General features: G+C 55.3%; 1 protein-coding gene across 7 annotated transcripts in view; it reads right to left on the reverse strand.

Moving 5' to 3' along the window:
• Positions 1 to 23466, reverse strand: part of CASZ1 (castor zinc finger 1) — a 199532-nt gene that overhangs the window by 71421 nt on the left and 104645 nt on the right. For 2 of the 7 annotated variants that reach the window (XM_069874649.1, XM_069874641.1), the window contains exon 1: positions 19939 to 20102. The exons of 4 other annotated variants lie outside the window; for them this stretch is intronic. In XM_069874649.1, the coding sequence (XP_069730750.1) occupies positions 19939 to 19987 (49 nt within the window). In that variant the 5' untranslated portion in view covers positions 19988 to 20102. Of the gene's footprint in view, positions 1 to 19938; positions 20103 to 23466 lie in introns of those variants that run through there. One more of the 7 variants, XM_069874644.1, reaches the window with a different exon arrangement.

Here is a 23466-nt window from a genome sequence, read left to right on the forward strand (position 1 = left end):
AGAAGACAGGCACAGCAGGGAACCCTGGAAGGAGCTGGGCACACTGGGAGTGGAGGAGGAGAACTAGCTCATCTCAGAGGACTGTGGGAACTGGAATTACCCATGCTGCTCCAGAGGATCACACCGCAGCATGCTTTCCTCCCATCTTCTCCAATTTCCTACGGTCTCTTCCTTCCCCATCTCCCCACGCTCCCTGCAGAGCTCAGCATTCCACGGAGGCACCGAGGCCTGGGAACCAGCTCTCATTTAACCTGGTCAGTGGAGCTTGGCCCCTGCTCCCTCCTCCCACCCGCACGCACACCTAACCTGGAGCTGCAGGGAGGTCGCACCCCGGTCTCCGCACCTTCCTACCCTTGGGAGAGCTCAAGGGGATTCATCAGCACAAGAAGCCCAACTCCCCCAGGACTCCACGGAGGACAGGTCGGACCCTTGCTGCTTTAGAACACAACGAAGAAGAGACAAACACAGACCTATTTTGTTTATAAGCTTAAAACTGAATCCAATGGCGCATCTACCTGGGGATTTTAGATTAAATGGTTTAAGAAACTCAAATAGGCTTTTTAATCCGGTCAAATAAAAAGAGCCCCAAAGAAGCAAAGAATTCACCCTGCTGAGCCGCACGCCCGTGAAGACAGGCAGGCAGGAATGGCTTTCGTACTCTCTGCGACTCCTCCCCACCCTGGCATGGGACAGAATGTATTTGCCAGAACCTGGCAGCCTAGGATACACCCTGTTCGGCACTCGCACAGGCTCCACTTTCCCATGGACGACTCAGTTCTATCGCGCCGTACAGCACTTTCCTCATCCTTTCTGCGTTCTCGTACACCGCTCCGCTGGGCCCTTCCCCCCAACACCTGGCAGGCCATGCGAGCACCGTGCCAGCCCTGCTTGCATCACCAGCTCCAGCCAAAAGCAGTCCAAGAGGAGGCACCGAAACCCTAATCCCCATTCAACACACACATTCATGCACTGTCTTTCGTATGAACTACCTCCCTGGATGCCTCATGAGAGAAGACGAGGCGCTGAGCAGCTGTGTGCTCTTGTGGGCCCACAAGAAAGCTGGGAAGGGACTGTTCACGACAGCTTGTAGTGATAGGACAAGGGGGAATGGGTATAAACTGGAGAGGGGCAGATTGAGACTAGATATAAGGAGGGATTTCTTCACTATGAGAGTGGTGAGGCACTAGAATGGGTTGTCCAGGGAAGCTGTGGCTGCCCCATCCCTAGAGGTGTCCAAGGCCAGGCTGGATGGGGCTTGGAGTCCCTGATCCAGTGGGAGGTGTCCCTGCCCATGGCAGGGGGGTTGGAACTGGATGGGCTTTAAGGCTCCTTCCAACCCAAACTATTCTATGATTCTATGAACACGAAGAAGGGAGACCAGCCAGGTCTTCCAAGGGAAGCTCCTGCCAAGTGCGGCGGCCGGATAGCCAGTGAAGGCTCAATGGATGGAGACCAACCTTACAAAGACTTGTGGAGTTTGATGAACATCTGGAGCTGAACCCTGCACAGAGCAGGAAGGAAAAGGGCTCATCTGCTGGATGACCACTTCTCCAGGACTTCCAGCCTCCTCTCCGCATCACATCTCACCAGCTTCCCAACAAAAAATGTTCCCTATCCCCCACAGCTGATGTTCAGCTCCGGAAATGCTCAGAACCAGCCTTCCCCTGTACATGCACTGCAATAAAATTCCCGACTTGTGTCTCGCCTGCTCCAATGCTCAGAGCGGCCAGGACAATAGAACAGAGAGGCCCTAAATCCACCAGACTCACCCTAAATAGCAATGGCCCATAATTTCGCCTGACATTCAGGAGCTTGTTATTCTTTCCCCTCGTCGCCTGGCTGGAGCTGTTCAGACCCATCAGTGTTATTCTATGCATTAAACAGGAAAAAAAAAAAACAACAACAACCCAGAGAGTTTTTGAGCCTGCCCAGCGAGGGCTGGCGGGGCAACATCCCTCGGCTGTGCTGGAATCCGTGCCTCAAACTCAGACCCATCTCCTCCGCAGGGGAACAGACACGGGTGGGTCTTGCCAAGACCCCCAGCAGAAGCACACACCCCCCTTTTCTCTGTTTCTCTCTTCTTCTGATGCAGCAAGTGAGCTGCAATCCCTCCCAGCCCTTCCCAAGGAAGGCACCACCACCCTGGAGTGGGGAGCTGTAACCACAACAGTTTGGGGTTTGGGTTTTTTGGGGTTTTTTTGTTTGTTTTTTTCTTTTTTTTTTCCAGGCTGGCTCCAGCTGATTAAGAACCTGCAACAGGATGTAGGGATTACAGCAAAACCTGGCTCGGGATCAGCGGGGGCACAGAGCCAAAGGAGAGAGCGAGGGTTGCCCCCAGCCTGGCTGCCAAAGCGGCACTCGTCCTGTTGGGAGGCTGGGAGGGCTGGAGCTCCCACTGGAACAAGGTCCTTGCCCTCGCTGGCTCTGCCGCGGAATGGCCTCAAGCCCACGCTGACAAACGTGCCCACATGAAGGGCAGGACTGCGAGGATGAGGGACCTGCGGCTTACAGGGCTCGCTGGACAGAGGAAAATCCCTGATGGCTTCGCTCTTCAAGCTACAAACAAAAGAGGGGTGCGAAGGGGTGTCCCCACCTCCCGTCTGCAGCAGCAGGAGCTCCCCGAGATGGTGATGCCCCGTGATTCCCCCATCCCGCTGCAAGGGTCTGCACCATGGGGAGCTTCTAGCAGGTATCCTGGACTAACACACGGCAAAACGCTCTGTGCTGAGTTTCTAATCCAGGAAGAAGTGATCAGGGAAGGCAATAATCTCAGCTGGCACACAGAGCACAGCAGGATCTTGCTTCTGGGGAGGCATCAAGAGCAGAATTAGCTTCAAGGAGACTCGGGGGCTTTTTTGTGTTCTGCTAACACTGATCCCTGCCTGGACCAGCAGCAGCAGCAGCCCCCAGCATCTTTCTAAAGTGCTTGTCACTGCGATATCCAACTGCTGTTGTCCCCTAGGGGACGTTCCCCCACGCCTGGGCTTTCCAAGTCCCTCTTGGAGCAGAGCAAGAGGGACAGTAGCAGCGAGAGCCGCCCTCCTGCTCTGACCTGAAGCTGTTAGCCTCAAGTCCTGTTTTAATCAGGTCTGGCAGAGCTGCTGCCTCATTTCCCAGCCTGCTACCTCAGAGGGATAATTTGCCAGCGCTTTCTTGGAGGGCTCTGTGGAAGCACTTTGCAGAGCCCGAGCGTGCCTCTCCTTCATGGCCAGATGCTGTGAGCTTCGTACTGGCACCTCTCCCTCTCCCAGTGACCCCAGGCTCTGTCTGAGTAAAGGAGATGATGAAGATGCCAGGATTTGGTCCTCTTTTCCAAAGCGCTCCCTGGCAAGACCTTGCAGTAAGAGGGGGAAGCTGCTGAGAGCAGCAGGAGGGGGTGGAAATCTGTCTGGCAGCAGCAGCGTGGAGACTTCTTAGCGCTGCCCACCAGACTCATCGTAGCAGAGAAACTCTGGAGTCAGCTCCTGCCGGCCTGGGGCTGCGGGGGGAAGGCAGGAGTTGATATTGCAGGCGGAGGCCACTGGGATACCATTGAAAGCTGCTAAATATGACCAGGTTAGCACTTTAGTCTTTAATGGCAGGTCACCATTAATAAACCCAGGGCCCCAGGGTGCTGTACAGAGCCTCGCTCCCCCCTCCCCGAAATACTCATTTCATTAACTTCACCGTGCGCGGCGCTCGGCACCTGCCAGCGGGTTGGCAGCCAGGCAGGCGGGCAAAGGGTTAAGGATCTCTTATGGCAGCGCTAACCGCTTTCTCCAGACATGGAGCAGGGGAAGCTGCTCGCACAGCACCCCTCTCCTCCCCACTGCTCCCTCCGGGTCACGCTGGAGACTCTCCCGCAGCTCCTGGACACGCACAGGCAGGACGTGGGGGATGCCTTGGGCATGGGAAGCAGCACCGTCCCCCGGCCGAGGGGCTGAGCGCTGGCGAGGGAGCCCAGAATCGTGGCCCCTAACCCCAGCTCCAGCCCTGAGTCCCTCTCGGCTCTTCAAGAATTCACGTCACTGTGCCTTGCTTGCCCCATCTGCGGCACGATGACAGCAGTGCTGATGGCCCAGCGGGGAGGAAGGGCAGAGGGGAGCTACTTTGGATCCAGGCAGGGAGGAAGCCCTTGTTCAATAAAAAGATTGCAAACAAAGATGGCCAAGTCCTGCTCTCGGGGAGGCTGGAATGACCCCCGGGATTGCTCCAGCACATGAAAGAGCGAGCTTGACCACTGCGAGGGGTAAGTGGCAGGGAAGGGCTGGTGGAACCAGCACAGGGAAGGGGACCGTAAGGCTCCACATGCGCCACACACCCTCTGCAGCCTCGCAGAGGCCTCCATTCCCGCGGCTGCAGCGGGGAGGACAGGGAAGGACAAGGTGAGAGGGAAGCTTAAGGACAGGGCTCTGCTCCACCTGCTTTCACTGTGATGCTGGATGTTTCCTGGAGGATGGCGGGAGAGCAGGAGGGACAAACGGTTGTCCCAGCTGCCAACAATCCCATCCCAAGTCTCTATTGATCTGCCCTACTTGGCAACTCAAGCTGCAGCCTCCGTCTGCGGTGCCGGATCAATAAGACCTGGGCGGACAAGGAGAGAGAGGCAGTTTTATGGGAAGGCGGGGTCTTTAGGAGGAAGTATTTTGATTTTTAGAGCGCCTGCAGAGTCAAGGAAGAGAAAATACTGGGACTGAAGCTTCAGTTTGGTTTGGACTCGTTTCAAATACCTGCTGAGCCCTTTACACTGGGGCCCCAGTGACCTCCTGCACATGGGAGCTGCCCTGGCCCCTGTCCTCGCTGTCCGCCCACAGGAGCCTCGCGCCTGCCCGGGATGCTCCCAGCACAGCGATGGGGCAGTAGGGGACCGAGGCTCAGCACCGACAGCGTGCGCAAGGTAAATCTCCAGAGCCTCCTAGAGATCCTCCCCAGGGACCCCAGGAGAGGCAGCGACTGCCGTGGCCGGATGAGGAGCAATCGCCGTGCAGCTCAAAGAGCTATTGGAGATGCCTCAAGTCCCCCAGCGGCGCTCTGCGATGGCTTTTGCAGGGTGACCGTCACGGGGGCAGCCAGATGGGGAAGGTTCAGGCCCCGGTGCTGACAGCCGGGCTGATTCAGCGCAGCAGACAGGCTCTGACGGGCCAGCCCACGCAATTTCCATCCCGCCGAGTGGAAAGCATCATGCATTGCCCCCTGGCCTCGCCAAGGAGGAGACCGCAGCCTGATCAGCTGCAGTGAGCCACGCAGGTCATGCACTGGGGAGAAGACGACTGCCACCGAACCCTTCTATCTCCGTGAGCCTGGAGACCATCTCCTCGAGTTCAGATCGTGCAGCCAAGCCACCACTACTAAGCCCCGGAGAGCTGGGGATACGGGGAGAGCTCAATGTTGGAAAGCTCTGGTCACCCTGGTGTTCTCCTAATTTTGTGCCCATGACCCCACCAGGAGAAGGCAAAGGAGGCAGATGAGGGAAGGGTTTTTTCTGACAAGGAGGGAGGGTGAGCTCCGGAGCAGGAGCGCCCCGTCCCTAAAGCCGAGAGCCAGCGGCAGCCCGTCGGCTCCAATCAGAGCCGGCTGCAAGGGGGACGGTGCACTGGGTGTCACCTCCAAATGCCCTCTGGATAGATATGGAGAGAGAGGGAGAGGGAGAATCTGCAGTTGTTCCAACGTTTCTCGCTCAGCAGAACAACTGTTGCAGTCCTTTTAGCACAAACCCAGCAACTGTTCCCGAAATCACAGCCTCCTCAGCTCCTGGCCTTAAAAAAAACCCAACAACCCATCTCCAAAACGCTGGCTTCTGAGTCAGGGCAAAAATGTTATTAACAAAAACATCACTCAGGGGTGGGACACCTGCTCCCTGACAAGCAACTGGCCTGGCTGCCCGTGGTTAGCGTATTACATCAGGCCCCAAAAAGAGAAAGGGAAGGGAGGGAGAAGGGGAGAGAGTGGAAAAGAACAGAGAGAGAGGGAGGATGACAGCAGAAGGGAGTCACAAAGACAAAGAAGAGCAAGAGAAGGGAAGCACAGAAAGGAAAGAGCAAGTGCGAGCGCATGTGAGAGACGGTGCAGAAGAGAGCGGGGGCGTGGGGGGGAGAGCGGAAAAGTGTGCTGGAAGTGGGGGGTGTGTGTGTGTGTGCAACAAATTGTGGGAGTGTGGATGTGTGTGAGAGGCTGCAAGCGTGTGCGCATATGGCAGAGACCGGAGTTAAGAGGAGGAAGAGTAAGGAACGGGGAATGATGCCACCAAAAGCAAAAAAGCTTGGAAAAGTGTAACAAGAAAATAGGGACGAAGAGAGGAACAAAAGAAAAAGTGAAGGCCATCCAACAAATGAGTCTGGTAAAGCAAGGGAGCAGAGATAAGGGCAGGATGGGAGGTGTGGGAAGAGGAGGTGGGGGCACTTGGGATGGGACAGAGCCAGGGTGAGGGTCAGGAAAAGACTGAGAGGGAGAAAGGGACAGAAGAGAAAAAGGAAAAAAAAAGAAATAAACAGGGGGGAGGGAGAGAAAGATGTCTATTAAAAACCTCAGTGCATAACACAAAATGTCAGGGTTTATAGCTTCATTCTTGGCATTGCTGGTACTGAGAACCCCACACAGAAATGTCACTGCTTGTCATGTTTAATCACCTGCTATTTGTTAACACCTTCGCTGCAAGGAGTCTGCCCCTCACCCCTCGCAGGCTTTCCTTTTGGAGAATAAACTGCGAAAACATGCCCCTGCCTCCCTGCTCTCTGGACGGTTTCAGGGGAACCCAAGGCTGCGCTTTCCGAGGGGCTTTGGGCGCGGGGCAGGGCTCTGCAGGCTGAGAGCTCCTGGGTCGAGCAGATGGGAGGCAGAGGATGGGCATCCAAGGGAATGGGGCAGAGGATGCTCCTGGGAGGGCACCACAGTGCTAGGAGCAGCGGGGAGCAGGTGGATGAGGAGGCTTTGGGGGGAAAATGACTTCAGGGCAGAGAAAGGAGACAGGACTGAGAGAGGCAGGCTCAGCCCAGCACGGGTGAACCAAGTGGACGGGGCAGTGAGTGCCAGGGCACGGTACCAGCCCTTCCTCCCCCTGTGCACCCACCCTGCGCTCCCAGCCCACTCATGTCCTGTGCCCAACACATAAATAAAACCCCTGAACTCCATGCAAGTCTGGAATTCTCCAATCTGCTTGCTTGAACAGCAACTGTCACATAAAAGCAAACATCCAAAGCTATTAAACGCACAGTTACAGTTCCTTGCCCTGGCATCCGCACTGGTGACTTTGCTCAAGTTCCTCCCTGAGCCTTGGACTGATGGGTTTTTATTTATGCTGGTTTTCCCCTGTGTCAGGCACTCGGGCCCCCACTGCCTGCACTTCCCCCCCAGCCGCACGCAGTTGGTCTGACATCACACCGTGCTGCTACAGAAATTATTTTGAGGTCATCAGTAGATGAGACTTTTCGCTACTATATCACACACTCCAACTGGACAGAAATCACAAAGAGCGCTCCTCCCCCCAGCAGGGCTCTCCCAGACAGGCACTGAAAACCTCATTCCACAGTTTTCAGCCTTACGGAGAGAAATAAATCACAGAATCATAGAATCACCAGGTTGGAAGAGACCCACCGCATCATCGAGCCCAACCATTCCTATCAAATACTAAACCATGCCCCTCACCCAAGTGAATCAAAATTCAAAGGTGTGTATGTGAAGATCATTAGCACAGCTATTTGTTTTAACCGAAGGAAGGTAATCAGCACTGCTTTAACGCAAATGAGGGCTCAGGTTGTCCTTGCCCCACACTCTGAAACGCTTATGGCAGCGAGCAGCGGTCTTGAAGTGCTGATGCCAGTGGAGTTGGACTTCCCCTCTCAACCGAAGACTCGAGGAGCCAAAGCAATGACCACACATTGAGTGTAAAGGGATCCTAAACGCATCTGAACTCTTTTTCTCGCATTCAGACAACAAAAAATTCAGCAGAAGCCATCAGCTGCCTGGAGGCCAGCGCAAGGGTTGCTGCTCCAGCCCCCGTGACTGCTGGGTGCTCCCTGGGTGTCCGGATCCCTCCCGCGACGCGCGGCGATGGGCAGCAGAGAGCTGAGACCGAGGGGCTTCCTGATGCTGGCATCATCATGACACCAAGGACACGCTAGGGGAACATCCCATGCAGAAAAAAAACCACAAACCTGCAGATTCTCCCTGCTCATCTCTCTCTGGTCCCTATAGTGCTATTCTAAAATCCAGTTTAGTTCTTCCAGGACCAGATGTGAGGCTGATGGAAAAACTTTCCAGCCCAAACCAAGCAGTCTGGAAATCCAAACTCCAGAGGGGGTTTGGACTTCACATCTTGGGTCTCTGGTAGCGACGGTAGCCTGTTTCTACCCAAATATTCTTATGTATTTTCCTCACAACAGTGTTTTCCTGGTCTTTACTGACCAAGATCCTCTCTAGTTTCCGAAAGCGAGTACCTACGTCTCAACCTCACACTCCTGAGGGACCCTGTGAATGCTGGGGAAACTGGCCCCGCTGATCCCTGCTGCCCCTGCACGGAGGAGAGGGGCTTCTGCTTTGTCCAGTACCTTTCCCAGGAATCCACAGCTCCCTCAAAAGTCCTCAAATAAATTCTGTATTCAAACACAAGAAAAAGTGAGCAGAAACTCAGCCCAGAACGTGGGGCCAGGGGTTTCTGCCCCTGCCCTGAAGGACCCGCGCGAGGTCCAGGAGTCCTATTCTGGGAACGGGAACAGTACACAGCAAGGCCTCCCGCTGGCCTTTCGCCAAGGATAAAATTCACCCTTCTGAACACAGGCCAAGACGATCTAAAGTGACTACTGACTTGTGGTGCCCAACTGGAGTCACCTTAAATGGGTCGATTCTTCAAAGTGTCAGCGCTCCGTGCAGCGAGAATCGGGCTCCTTTAAGGTGTCTCACACCACACCTCCAATCACTGATTTAACGAGAAACACCAATATTTCCCTCCTCTGTGACTTTTTTCCAGTCTGGCCAGGCCTTTTATCTATTTTTCCCCTCTCCCCTCCCTTCTCCTTGTTCTTTTCTTTTTCAGCTTTTTATAAATTTCTCTCAGCCTTCCTCCCTCTCCCCCCCTCAAGGTCACGCGGCTCATTTCCACGTTGAATATTTACTCAGCGAGCCAGGTCCTTTCACAGGCGCTCACCACAAATATGCTTTCTGATAAAGGCCAGAGAAAAGAAACTGTAACCCCCCCAAACAATGTCATAAATAAATAATAATAAAAAATCCCAGCAGGGCAAAGCAGGGCTGTAATGGGGTTGGATATTTCAGCACCGAGTGCCAGCAGGTAAAGCACCCTTGGAATGAGTTTACTCCATTTCCTCGCGTTTTCATGATTATTTTCTTGCTCTCTTTTCTTGTTCACTTTTCTGAAGACTTCTGCTGCTAGGGCTGTGCCACCTCTGTGAGAGTGATGGTTATATTTAACCTCTTCTCTTCATCACCACTGAAGCTCACCCTCAATTGAAGGCCAGAACTCTTCAGCCCATGGCCCCCTCCTCCTTTATGACGGTGACCCAGCAGCTCAAACCCATCTGTCGCAGGGGAGTTCTCAGCTACGCTGTTTGCTCCTTGTCCCTAAGCTCATTTCTGGTAAGCAGCCTGTATAAAGCATCAGGGTTTGCACCTACCCTGGGTAACTCAAAGCACAACACGGTGTAGCCAGAGATCGCTCAAAGGAAGGTCGAGCCCTGCTCCCAGGAATGGATGAGGCCCCTCACAACAGCATGGTAAGAGGGAGAGGGTCCTGGAGAATCATTTTTGTTCTTAATTACCAAGACAGCTCACAAACCAACCCTACACACTGCCTGAAATGAAGAGAGGTTTCACAAAGCTGATGTTCTCCAGCCCAGGGCAGGTCTCCAGGGAGAGACCAGCCCTCCTCACTGCTCCGAGACATGGCAATTTTGATAAAACTCCAACTCTGAAGAAACAGAACTTGGCCAACACAACGTGACTTTGCAAATCCAAGCCTTGGGCTTGCAGCGTCCAAGCAAGTTTCAACATCACTCCTTAGTGACACCGTTTGACCACCCGAGACAGCCAGTGGCCCTCACATGAAAGACAGGTACTGAAATGTCGTCTCACTCGTTAACATCTCATCACCACAGATCCAATGTTGCTTGGCTTCCATGGACTCTGGGAAATTATACGGAAAAGTAACCAAGCCCAAGCGTACAAATAGCCTGCAATTTCCTAAGGGGCGCGAGCCGTGATCTCCTTGCTGGCAAAGTCAGGTATGGGACAACAAGCGTACAGTAAAAAAAATCTCACACCCAAACCCCGCCTGGAAGAACATGAGCTGCTCAGAAAGCAGTCCCCTTCTCCTCATGCTAAAGGATTTGATTTAGGTCGCTTAACCTCACGACTTTCCTTCCATGAGCCCACAGTGGAAAAATAGAATTCTGGGGGTTCCTCCTAGCGGAAAAGAGGTAATTCCTGGCTATGCTGCCTGCCGTCCACAGCTCTAACTTGATTTCTATCTACGGGCATCAGGCATCCCCGCTGCTCCCAGGGGAACAGCTCCCACCCCACGGTCGCCTGCTGGCAGCCCACGTGCTGCCACGGAGCAGGGACCTGGCTGTCCTGTTTCCATGGAGCCTGACCTTCTCCTGGAGGATGCAGAAATGCGCCCTTCCATAAACAGACACTTGTTCTACCTAGGAAAGCCTGAAACCACTGTCATGATGCTCTAGGCAGTGTCGGTTCAGGTAGCCAGCTCTAGCACAGTGTTTTGAAGCAGCAGTGCTGCTTGAGGAACCGTGCAGAGCCGCTCTCCTCAGCTGACATTGGTACAGCAGGTACCCTGACAAGAACCACGGTAGAGTTGATGCAACGGCACATGTTTGGGTCCACCAGCATAGAATTATAGAATGGGTTGGGCTGGAAGGGACCTTAAAGATCATCCAGTTCCAACCCCCCTGCCATGGGCAGGGACACCTCCCACTGGATCACGGGCTCCAAGCCCCATCCAACGTGGCCTTGAACACCCCCAGGGATGGGGCAGCCACAACGTCCCTGGGCAACCTGTGCCAGTGTCTCATGACTCTCATGGTGAAGAAATTCTTCCTTATATCAAGCCTAAATCTGCCCCTCTCCAGTTTATACCTGTTACCCCTCATCCTGTCACCACAAGCCATTGTGAACAGTCCCTCTCCAGCTTTCTTGTAGCTCCTTCAGGTACTGGAAGGTCGCTATGAGATCTCCTCATCATCACAGGAACTAAACACAAACAGCAAGTTCCAACTTTTGCCCGTCTGCCAAAGCCCTGAAATAAAATCTAGCTGCAAAACCGCTCTGATTTCAAGTGCTTTTGGCCACTCACAACTCTGCGTTAGCAGCACAGCGGTGGGGAGAGCAGCACGCTGACTACAGCGACGCTCAGCACGCTCCGAGGGAGCAGGGCAGGGGGCTGTGGGATGCTGCGCTGGCCCCAGCAGAGGTTGGGTGTTACCACACTGTGCACAGGCTCCCTGCGACCCTTCTGTCTCCCCGGCACGGCCCGTCTCGTCTCACTGAGTGCTGCTCGCCCTCCCTCCCTCCCAATGCGCACATGGCTTTAATGTTTTTATTACCTGTTTGACTCGCTGCCTTATTGCTTCTCCTCTTAATGGGGCTGTAACCGTGGAAACGAGGAATAAACGGCCACCAGAAAATGAGATGATTAAACAGGTCACCCTGGCAAAACAAACTCGGTGTTCACACAGCCCAGGCTGCGTGTGCAGCTTTTGTCCAGGGAAACGTGGGGCTGGCTGGGAGAGGGCAGGAGGGCTGCTGGGCTCCTGGAAGGAGCGTGATGCCGCGAGGCATCTCCTCGGAGAAGCCTGCTCTCTGCCCAGGAGGGACGATGCTGTGCGCCTCCCGGGACAGGCATGTGGAAAGCGGCAAGATTTGCTCAGGGAAGATGGAAGACAGCGAGGACAAGACACATCCATGCAACTGGGGAAAAAATAGCAACTCCGATGAATATAAATAGGCTGGACCGAAAACAGAACAAGTCTGAGAGAAGTTAGTGTCCTCTGTTGTCCCTGTCTCTGGCTCTGCCCACGCCTGCGGCTCCCAAGGGAGCATGGAGACCCTTCAGCTCACACCTCTCCAGGCCCACAGGGCACAGCCCCACCGCCCTCCTTGCCCCTGCGAACGGCCACGCTGCACTGGTGCTGGCAAAGGCCACGCAGGACGTCACGGAGCACATACCTGGCTTTCTGAGGTGTCAGAAGAAAGGATTTCTGCAGCTGCACTCACAGTTCCTTCTCCAAAGCCATGAGGCTGGGAGGAAGGGGACAGCAGCACGGATCCTGTCCCCTGCCTGGCTCAGGGACTCGCTTCCAGCACGGATCTGCTCTAACTTCTTGGAGCGCTGCAGACGCGGCCCTCACTAGGCACAAGTCAGCTCCCAGCAGCGAGCTGGGCTGCACTAGAACAGGTTGGAACGGGCGCTCAGCTCGGCCTCGGCGCACACAGGGGCGCACCGTGAACACCACCAGGGTATGGCCACAGCCACCAGGGTATGGTCACAGCCACCAGTGGGTGCCCAAGGCCGAGCAGGACACTCCACACAACCCTCCTCATGATAAGCGAGAGGGCAGCTTCACTCCAGCAAGATGAGGAGAAGGCAGAGGTGTCCGTGCATCTCCACGTCCCGCTGGTGCCGACACCTGAATACGAGATCCCTCTCTCAGTCAGGCTGAGAGGTAATGAGTTTCAGACCGAAATGTTGCCGAAAACAAAAAGAAAACCCCAAAATAAGCACACCGCAATCAAAAAAGCACGATCACAAACCCTCATTCAAAGTAGCAAGGATCCTGCCAGAATCACAGTCCTGTCCCAACCTGTTCAAACCCAGACTCATTGGGTGCTGGCAGTCTGGGAAGAGCAGACTTACTCCACCAAGAGCAACAAATCCAGAAGAAATTGGAACAGCAAAGCTTGGCGAGGTGGAGATGAGAGACAACTGCTTGGAGCACACAGGCAAGCGGTTGTGCTTCCTTTCAAAAAAACCCAGCAGGTGGTTTATGAAAAGGGCCCTTTTCTTTAGAGTAATTTGAGCCATATTTCATTGTTTGATAGAGAAATCCTAATATTCATGACCTCCTTTAACTGGAAGAAGTTTGCTCATCTGAATATCTGCCCACAGAGAAATGGGGAAAGGAAAAATAAAGAAAGTAAGATAATGGAAAGGGGGGGGAGGAAAGGAAAACCAAGACAGAATCAAAGGCAGAATGGGAAGTGCAGGAGGGTGAGAAAAAGTGACAGGACTGTGGGAATAAGGAAAGGAAGGAGGACATAAAGGGAAGTTATTTAGCAAGAAGAGTTAAATAGAGCATTATAGAAACAGGCTGAGGAGAGCGAGAGCAAAGGACTGCAAACACAGCATGAGGAGCTTTCTCTGAAAGTTTCCAAGTGCCTGGATCAACTTTGCAAAACTGCAATTCTTGTCCTACTGAGCTCCTGTTAAAGATATTCACATGCAGGCAAGAAGGAAAATTAGACCCTCTTTCCCCAACCTCGTCCTCCTCTGCTAACATCTGCTGCCTGCCTCCGGCACACGCAGATGCTAATAACTCCGGGAGCAGCTTCCTCTCCTTCCCCTCCTTGCGGAGGGGCCACTTGGAAGAGAGCTTCGAGCCATGGAAAGCCATCTCCACGCCAGGACGTGGGAGCCAGGGCCGTGCCCCGAGAACCTGGGAGCGCAGGGGGTGGAAGGTGGGCGCGAAGATGAAGACGTTTGTCTACAAAACATGCCAACAAAACACCCCTGGGCTGAAGAAGGGAGGAGGTGGCTTGACTGTGCTCCTCGGGGTAGGGGAAGGGGTGCTGGAGGTGAGAGGTGGTGGGGAATGGCAGTGGGGAGGAGGAGGGCTGCCCTGGGCGGGCGGATTCATACAGGCACGGTGCTGGCAAACAGCACCCGCAGAGGTGGAGCTGCTTTAATGAGAAGATGCTTCTATGACTCAGGCCTCAAAGGGATTGGGACTTTATTATTTTATTTTTCCATAATAAATTATGCCCTGGGATGCCAGGTCCCGCCGGGTTTTTCTGGAAATACCAGACAAAAGCTGGTGTTGCTACCTGGGTTTTGACAGTTTCCCATGTAGGGGAGGTAAAAGTTCCTGGTTCTTCCTCCGCTCTGCCCCGGCCAAGCCAGACCCAGCATTGGGGTTGACACCATCACACCAGCAAAGCCCAGCAGGGCCCTGCACCCCCTGCCCAGCTCCAGGACGAGCCGCCCCCGGACCCGCGGGCGCCGCCGATGTCCCAGTCGAGGGTGCCACGGGTCAGGCGGTGCAGGAGCTCGCGGGAAGCGGGCTCAGCTCTCCCACATCCCACACCCCAGCCACCACACCTCGGGCGGAGGGAGGAGCGCTCCTGCCCGACCCCCGCACCCGGCCGTGGAGCGCAGCCAGCCCTCATTCACTTATCTCCATCCCCGAAGCGCCCAGCCCTGGCTCTGGGCTGCACAGGGGAGTATGATTATGCCCACTTTATAGATTAGGAGTTATTCATCCCACACCAAACCCTGCCGCGTCTCACAGACTCATTTTGGAGCTCTTTGCTAGATTTAGGCTGAACTTGGCCCTTGTTCAGCTCCAAAACTCACATTACAAAAATCCCCCTGTGGCTGCGGACCGAGCCAGCTGCCAAGGCCACCGCAGCAGCACAGAGACACTCAACACACAGGGCACCGACCACGCTCATCTCCTCTGGCTGCTAAGGAAGATCCACTCGTGGCCGCGATGACGCAAGCCCGAGTGCGGAGGAAGGCGACGTCTCGAGAGCGCGACTCGGAGAACGTGAAGTTCAGCACAACACCGACACGGGGCACGTGAGTGTCCAGGAGCGTGGAGGTGGGCAAGCGTCTGGGGCAGATGTGCACGAGCAGGGCAGGGTGACGGGGACGTAGGTGTTGGGTGTGGGGAACACCTCCAGAGGCGCTCCAGCCGAGCTCGGGTGTTTTTATGGATTTCACAAGAGGCTCTGCTAAAATGTCACCAGAGCAAAACATGGGCATGGAGGTGAATCACCACTTCACACCCCAAAACCAGAAACGGGTGGCAAAACTCTCTAGTGAGGCACCAAATCCTCATGGGATTGCCAGAAAATGCACTCAATGACTTCAGTCTTCCCATACTTTTTTTCCTTGCATCTCCTTCTCTCCACCCCTCGCTCTCTCTTGCCAACCTACACGGGTTGTTCAGCTTTTCATTCTTAGCATGAAACTGCCTTAGGACTGGAAGCTTTAAGCAGTTTCCCAGCCTCCAGAAATTTGCTGGTTGTGTTTCTCCATGGCAAAGCAAACAATTGCTCTGGTACCTGGCCACCACACCTAACTCCAAATGCAAAAGGAACTCAAAATTCTTTGGGAAATTTAAACAAGAACATATTTGCCGTGACTGAAATATATGGGGGTTTTGTTCACTGCCACTATTTTTTTTTGAGAAGACTTGATAAATAGTTTTATTTTCTAGAACCACCACATGAAGAAAGATGGGAAGTCTCCTAAGAAAGAGGGAAGAAGGCTGGTGCCAAGTTAAAGCCCTGGGGAAGAGAAGTTAAAAGCTGGGTTTGGACACTTATGGATGGGCAGCAAGGGGTTCTACAATCTAGGGGAGGGAGAAGCATCCCTTATGCCTCTCCAAAACACGACGAAGCTTGTGTGTGTGTGGAATGGCAGCCCAGCCCCATGCCTGTGTCTGCCCAGGAGGACCCACCAGCAAAAGCTGCCCAGAAAAGAGGGCGAAGTCCCAGGGTCTGGATCCCTGGGGGTCACAGCCACTGTCCCTGCTCTGTGCCCCCTCTCTCACCCCAAAGATGCTCCCATCTGGAGTCGCCCTGTGGATCCCCTCCAGTAGCACCTGGGCGTTGCCAATCCAGAGAATGTTCTCTCCCCTGTCAGGTCCACATTCCCACAAATCCCACTGTGACCTGGCCCCTGACCCACCTGGGACCCCTGGCAGCCCCTTGACGCCCCGAGCCGGGCTGCAGTCCCTGGCTGGCGTTCCAGCAGGTAAGATCATCGGCCAGGCAGGACTGGGAATTAGGAGCTGGCAAATTCTCCCTTTGCTGCTGCCGCCTGCCTCCGCGTTCCCTGCGAGCCCTGCGAGAGGAAACGGGGAGCAACAAGGTCCTGGTCCAAGGGGCTCTCAATCCTCAAAATGGATTTTACCTGTCTTTGAAAGCTGCCTCCATCTCTCACCCCCGTTGCTTTCTCCCTCGGGAAATCAGTCTAAAAGGGGCTAATGGAACAATGTCCCTCTCTCTCCCCCCTCTCATTTTCTCTCTTTTTTTTTTATTAGCATTTGTGGAATTTATTCCCAAACTCTCCTAATCTTTCGTACACAACCATTTGATTTGCATAACCCAGCCCCCTCTCATAAAAACTGGCTGCTAGTTTAATTAAAAAATGTAAATTTGCTGTCATCTCGGGGCCTGGTGAATTAGGACGACATCGGCATTTTTTATTGCTGAAGACGTCCAAATTGATCCAGTCCGCACTGAACCAGAGGGGAGGAGACGGTGCCGCGTGGGACTTTTGGCTGTAGGTTCTGCCCCTCCCCTGCTTCCAGCCAAGCTTCCTCTGCCCCCTCTTTGCCTTGCAAAGTGCAGCTGAGGACGAGGCCGTTGGTTCTCCCAAAGCCCAGCTGGATGGGTCAGCGTGGCCTCTGCCGTGTCAGCACTCCTGGGTGGCACCTGCCTTCTCCAAAGCCTGCGAACGGCCGCGTCTTCAAACCCTGAGCAGAAGCCCAGGTGGAGGTGGGAGACGGCAGCACAGGCAAGAGCTGTCTTCGCCTCCCACGGGACTTTTCATTACTTTCCAGATACTTTCAACCAACTTTTCACAGGGAAGCCTAAATTGTAGGCGACACGGCAGCCTCGGGGTACGATTTGACGTTAGAGGGAGAGTCAGAGGGGCCACGAAGGCTCTCGCTGCGAGGGCAGCTGAGCACGGTGGCAGCATGAGAAGGGTGACAGGCCACGCAACACAGGCAAGAGCCCTGAAATAAAGTCCAAGCTCAGATAATCCTTTCTGATAGCGGCGAGGAGGACTTGGAGTGGAAGCAGAATCCAGGAAAAGAGAAACCGATGATATGGAAGCTACATATTAAATACTTGATCCTCTCCAGACTGTATCACTCGCAGCTGGTTTTAGCACCTGCCCGTCCTGGACACGGTGTTTCACAGCGGAAGGATGCGCACATGAGCAGACGTCGCTCTGTCCGTGGCGGAGCTGGGACCAGCAGACAGGGTGCAGGTGGGGAAACAGGAGTTTTATTATCTCAGGGATCAATTTTCTGGTCTTTCTGCGAGTTATGGTTCTATAGCACCAAACCACTAGAAACGCTCCTATGAACTTCAACCGGCTTTGCAGCACACGCCTCAATAGCTGGGCCCTGCTTAACACCACGAGGAGAAGGTTAATCCCTGCCTGGGTGAACCCAGCCCAAGGAAGAGTCTTTGCTAGGTCGGCTTAAGTACTTAAACGCTTTGCACCCAAGCATCATCTCGCAGATCTAGTGGAAAGTGCCCTGAACCCCCAAAGAACAGCCTGGGGACCTCCTGCAGACCACGAGCTCAAGCCCAAGAACAACACCAACCTGGACTGCGCCAACGTGTCTCCAAACACTTGTTCTTGTCAAATAAACCCCCCAAACAGTTGACCCAACAATTTTTGACCCCCCAAACAGTTTATTCTGTCAAATAAACCCCCCAGCGCAGAGAAGGTGTTCCGATCCACAGGGTGTTTCAAACAACAACAGTGATTTGACAAAACAAAGTCACAAAATGACCCTTTCGCTGGGAAATTAGGTGTTTCTCCACCCCTTTACCACAGGTTCCTTGGTCCCTGTTCTGAGATCAGTTCCTGTAATCTCATACAGGGGATAATTAGGCTGGGGAGCAGCTTCCCAAAGGAAGTGACAGGTGCCCAGTCACTCAAGATATTTACAACCAGACATGCAGAAAGTCACATGTAAGGAACATCTTGCCACGATCCTGGGCGGGTGGACTCAGTCCATGAATTCTTTCCAGCCCTTAGCCATGACGAACGCTTCTGGCCCTAGAAGGTGCAGGCAAGGACCGAGTGAGCCGAGAAAGCCCGCGGTAAGAGCAGCCTGTCAGACCCCACATTCCAAGTCCCTCTGGGAAAGAAGCCCCTCCGGAGTTGGCTCTGCCAGCTGGCAGCTCGCGCGAGCAGCCCTCGGGCACTGCCTCTGGGGAGCCACAGCCGGAGGGCTTGGAGAGAATTCAAGAGGCAGCGACGGAAGGAGATAAGCTGGCCCAAGTAGATAAGGGTTGGAGATGGTGATTATGGGGCAGGTCTTTGCCCCGAGATCATGACAAGACGGGTTCACCCACACACGGATCGTAATGCTGACTTAAACAGATCTCCCAGATCCTCATTTCCATGGCTTAGCGCGGCCGCCGGGTTCCCATCCCGGAGCACCCAAACCCACACGCTTTCTGGGCGCAGCGGTGGGAACGCAGAGCACCCACAACCCTTGCGAGAGGAGGAGGAGGAGGAGGAGGGTCCTGCGGGGGCTCAGCCCGGTTTGGGGGCGGGCACGGGGCTCATTGGTCAGCGGGCAGCGCTCCAGCCGGCAGAGGGCACTGCCTGCCCGGGGCAGCTCCCGGAGATGGAGATCAGGGGCAAATCACTGTTTATTACTCTTTAAAGCATTTACCCTCCTGCAGTTTCACCACATCCTTAACTCCTGGGCTGCCCACGCAGCTCCTTGATCTAGAAGGGAGGCAGCCGCACGCCCACGGCCGGACCCGACCGCAGCTCCCCAGCCACTGGGTTTCTTGATAGCAACGACAGGAATAAAGAAATAAACGAAAAGACGACAAATTTATCCTCTCCATCAAAAATATCAGAGTACATAGTTCAGGCCCGGTCAATCATCAACCAGTTTATTACTTCTTACTCCTTATGAGAAGGAACACCGCACACGCACACGCGCACACACACGCTCGGGCAGTGGTTACCTGGAGCGGGGTGATGCGCCACGGTTGTTTTAAACCAAAAAGAATGGTTTAAACCACTCTGCAGGAGCAGTGGCGGCAGGTACGGGGCCAACGTGATGCCAGCGGGTCCCGAAGAAGGAGGCAACACGGCCCAAGGGATCCCCACCAAACTCCAGCTTTATGAAACCGAAGCCAGACTGGGTGGAAAACCCAGCGAGCTCGTAGCCGCCTGCGAGCCTCGGCCACCACCACACCCAGCTGAGCCCAGCACCAGGCCAGGCCAACCCCGTTTGCCTCCCGGTACCTGCTCCAACAGCACCGGACACGCCACAAAACCTACAAATCCCCCAATCCACCTCCTAAGGTTGGAAATCCAAGCTGAAAGCATCGCCCCACGGGCCCTCCCTGCGCACGCAGAGGGTGGGGGAGCTCTCACACCCCTCTCCTGGAAGGACAACAACAACCCCATCCCAGATCTGCCCCGGCTGGAAGAAAAGAACCAAAACTCATTAAATGTAATAAGCAGCCACTGCCTCGTCCCAAATAAACCGAATTCCTTTTCATTTAGACAGCGCAGGAACCTGACAGGCGACCTGCACCGCCTGAGAAGGGGAAAAAAAAAAAGAAAAAAGGGTGGTGGGGGGGAGCGAAACGAAATGGGAGAAAACCAACCCGCACAACTTACAAAGCGAAAACACAAACGTTTCAAAAGCCTCGAGAAGTTCCCCCGCGCATCCTCTCCTGCCGGGAGGGAGCGAGGAGGGAGAAGGGGGGGGGGAGCGCAACTTCCGCGAGGCGAGGGAAAGAAAAGCGAAAGAGGCTGCGAGCGGCGGCACCTGGAGAGGCTTCTCCGGAGCCGGGAAAAGTTTCGGGGCTGCGGGGCTGGAGCGAAGCGAGCGCTGCCCGCCCCGCTCCCCATCGCGGGGGCACCGGGGGTCGGGGTGGGGGCACGGGACGGGGAGCGCCGGGCAGCGGGGAGGGCGCTTGTGCCGTACTCACCATAGTCGGAGAGACGAAAGCCGAATTCACTTAAATAATCAACTTTCATAATACTTAATTAATACCTAATTGCAGCCGATTGCTCCCGAATAACAAGTTGTTTAAAGCACTGATGTCATTGCCGTGCCGGTCCTTCCCCGGCTTCACTTTGGCAGCGGGGACGGGGGCGGGGATGGGATGGGGGGGGGCGGGACGGACAGACGGACACGCCCCGCGCCGGGGGGCAGGTGCGGGGAAGCGGGCGGCGGCGCTAGGACCCTGCGAGGAGTCCGGGGCGAGGGGCCCCCGCGCGCGCGAAAATCCCACGTGCGCGACCCGCGCGAAAAAAACACCCGACAAACCACGTGGGCGCGCGCGCCCGGCGGGAACCGGGGATTGCGGGAGGGAAGGGGGGAAAGGGGCCGGAGCCGCCCCCCCGGGGTGAACCGGGCTCGGCACGGCGGGACCTTGGGGTGCGGGACCCGCGGCCACCGGGCAGGGTCAGAGCAGCGGGAGCCGGGGTTGCGGGGACGGGACAGGGACCCGGAGGCAGGACCCGCATCCCGGGATGCTCCGGCGGCGGGGAGGGCTGGAGCCCCGGGGAGGGGGGCAGGACCCCCATACCGGGCTGCCCCGGCTCTGGAGAGGCGGGTAGGACCCCCATCTCGGGCTGCCCCGGCTCCGGGAAGAGCTGGAGCCCCGGGCTCGCTGGTTCGGGGTCCGGAGCGGGGAGCGTCTGCGTTTCAGGGTGTCACAACCCCGGCCGCCGAGGCGTCTTGCCCAATGCCCGCAGGAAGCCCTCGCTGCTCCCGGACCCACAGGAGGGGTGGATTTTTTTATTTTTTTTTTTTTCCTTTTGCAGTGAATTTCCTCATTTTTTGTTGCTTTATTTTTCTAAGTAGCAAAGAATGTGAGGGAGGTTCTGAGAGGCGTGTTGGGTAAACACAGATATAAGCCTCTTTCTTTAAAACAAACGAGCAGATTATTTACCTGATTAAATAGGTATTTTGAGCAGGTTGTAGGCTGTTTTTGTGAACACACGGTGTTTGGCTCCATGGGTTTTGGCACAGCCAGGCTCCTCACCGAGGCTGGGGAGCAGCCACGGACTCACTGACTCTTAAATCCTTTTTATAAGCAGAACTTAATGTGCTTTTCAAAGGACGCCAGCATCGTTACCCCACTGCATGGATGGGGAAACTGAGGCACTAGCGAGGGAAGGGACTAGAAGTGGCCGGACGGGTTAGTCACAGGGCTGGAAGGAGCCCAGGTCTGCTTGGCTCTGCTCACCTGGCGAGCGTCCCGAGCCCAGAGACCCAACGCTGCCACCTCAGTGTCACCAAACCCTCTTTCCGCAAGCGCCGCGTTTCCATGCATGAAAACCTGAGAGCAGGGAGAGGAGAATCACAAGTATTCCAGGTTCTCCTGGAAAAAAACCTAAAAAAGTGGAGTGAAATGGAGCCACTCACGGGCCAGGAAGCAGCGTGGGGACAGCAGTGGCAGGTGGGAGGCGAGCGTGCGGCGCTTCTCGCGTGGGAAGGAGCAGCATTGAGCCCCTTCCCAGCCGGTGCTGTCCAGTGACGGCTTTGAGAGATGAGGAAAACACGATCAGCATCGCCCCGACTTCCCCTGGTGGTTTCCAGCTGCGCCACTGGCTCTGACCAGCACTGTCGCCCAAAATCCTGCCTGTCTGCATTTCACTCGGCCCTGACACAAGCACCAGCCCGGCCAACATCACCCACAGTCCTCGTCAGAGCCTGTCTCGGTCCTCACGCCCGAGCCAGATGCTGCAGCACCTGCCAGGGAATACCCGACCCCGGGAAGTGACAGACAGCGTCAGAAACGTTTGTGCTGGTTCACCTCTGGCTTTGTAACAGCTCAGTTTGGACCCAACGCTTTCTTCCAGGTGCGAGGTTGCTGACAGGTCCCATAAGTTCACTGCACCTTGCATCACCCAGATTTCTCCATTTTCACTTCTCCTGTGAACTCTGGATTTAAGCAGTTCCCTACGCGAGCAGCTGTTTGTCCAGCTCTGGACCAGGAGAGCACACGCTGCGCCACGGAGCCACGCAGACCCCCTAAACAGACCTGTTCTCCTGTGTGCACCGAGCTGAGCACGTTCACACATTGGTACACAAATGTTCCCCACCCCTCCCATCCCTGCAGCACGCGTTGTGCTCCAGTAAAGCCAAGGATGCTCTGTGCTCGCTCACATTCAAATACACACATACCCACACGCCGTGACACACATGAACCCACACACACAACCTAAACACACCCGGAGGATCCCCTCCACAGACTTCCCGCTGTCCCTCCCACTCCTCCGTGCAGGAACAACTTGCCAAGGAGTTTTTTCAGGTGAAGTCCACGCCCTGCAGCTGACGCAACGGCAAGGCCTCGTTTCCTATCTCAGCGATCTCCAGTCACAGGATCAGGTTTTATTTCCCCATCCCTCCCTCTTTTGCCTCTTACCCAAGAAAAGTTTGTTCTTGCCTTTCTCAGACACTGTGGAGCTTTCTGCTCCTCCGGGGACCCCAGTGCCCCCTGTTAGGGGAGCATCCCCCCTTCCTCCGCCAGCTCTCCAGGGCACGGAGCCTCTCGAGGCAAAGCTGCCTCTGCCCGTGCCCTGGCACGAAGCGGCTCCCGGAGCCCCCGTCCCCAGGAGATCTGGAGGGATGGCAGCACCCTCATCCTGCTCCAAACTGCTCCAGGGTGCCACGGCGAGAGCTGTCCTGTCCGCTCCAGCCACGGCTGCCCCTTCCTGGCAGGTGAAGAGATCTCTCCTTGTCCCTTCACACCCTCCCAGGGGCGTCGGGAGCTCTCGGTAATTAATGTTTGCCAGGTGCTCAAAGATCCTCAGATGAAAAGTGCAATGGGAGGGGGAAGGATGATTAATTTATTATTATTATTACAGTTTAATGCTTTCCCCGCAGACAGTGTGCCAGGGCTGAGCAGGGGGTGAGTCACGCTGATATGTGGGACATCCCCCTTTGTGTGTGTCTCTCCTACCTTTGTTTTTTATGCTCAGCCCATTTTCTTGGCAGTTTCTCCCCTCTGAGCCCGAGCTGACCCCAAGGCCCGGGGCCGCGCTCTGCATTCATGTGGGCTCAGGGCGCTGGCTCGCAGATTGCAGGTTGGAGATCTGGCAGCCGCGCGCTCCTCCTCCTGCTCCTGCTCGGGGAGTCTATTAGGCAAATGCTCTTGCCCTATTTCTGTAATTTTGTTTGATTTCTGTTTCGTCAAGGGAGGCGCCCGCAGGCCTCGGGGCCTGGGTGGCAGGAGCAGACAATCCGCGCTTTCTTTCCCTTTCCTCCTCTTTCGCTCCTTCCTTCTCAGTTCAGTTTCAATCACATTATTGGCACATGGCACCCAGAAAGCGTTGCCAAAGCGGCTCTGCCGAGTCTCAGTGTTCCGGGTGGGGCTCTGCCAGCATCGCTTCTGCCTTTACCCTCCCTTGGAGTCACCCAAAGAGTTGGACACCAGCTCCCCACCATGTGGCTGCTGCTCTTCCAGCACCTGCTGGAAGCCAAACGCTCTCTTGACCGCTGCCCA

This window comes from Phaenicophaeus curvirostris, chromosome 22, assembly GCF_032191515.1.
Source record: "Phaenicophaeus curvirostris isolate KB17595 chromosome 22, BPBGC_Pcur_1.0, whole genome shotgun sequence".
NCBI lineage: Eukaryota > Metazoa > Chordata > Aves > Cuculiformes > Cuculidae > Phaenicophaeus > Phaenicophaeus curvirostris.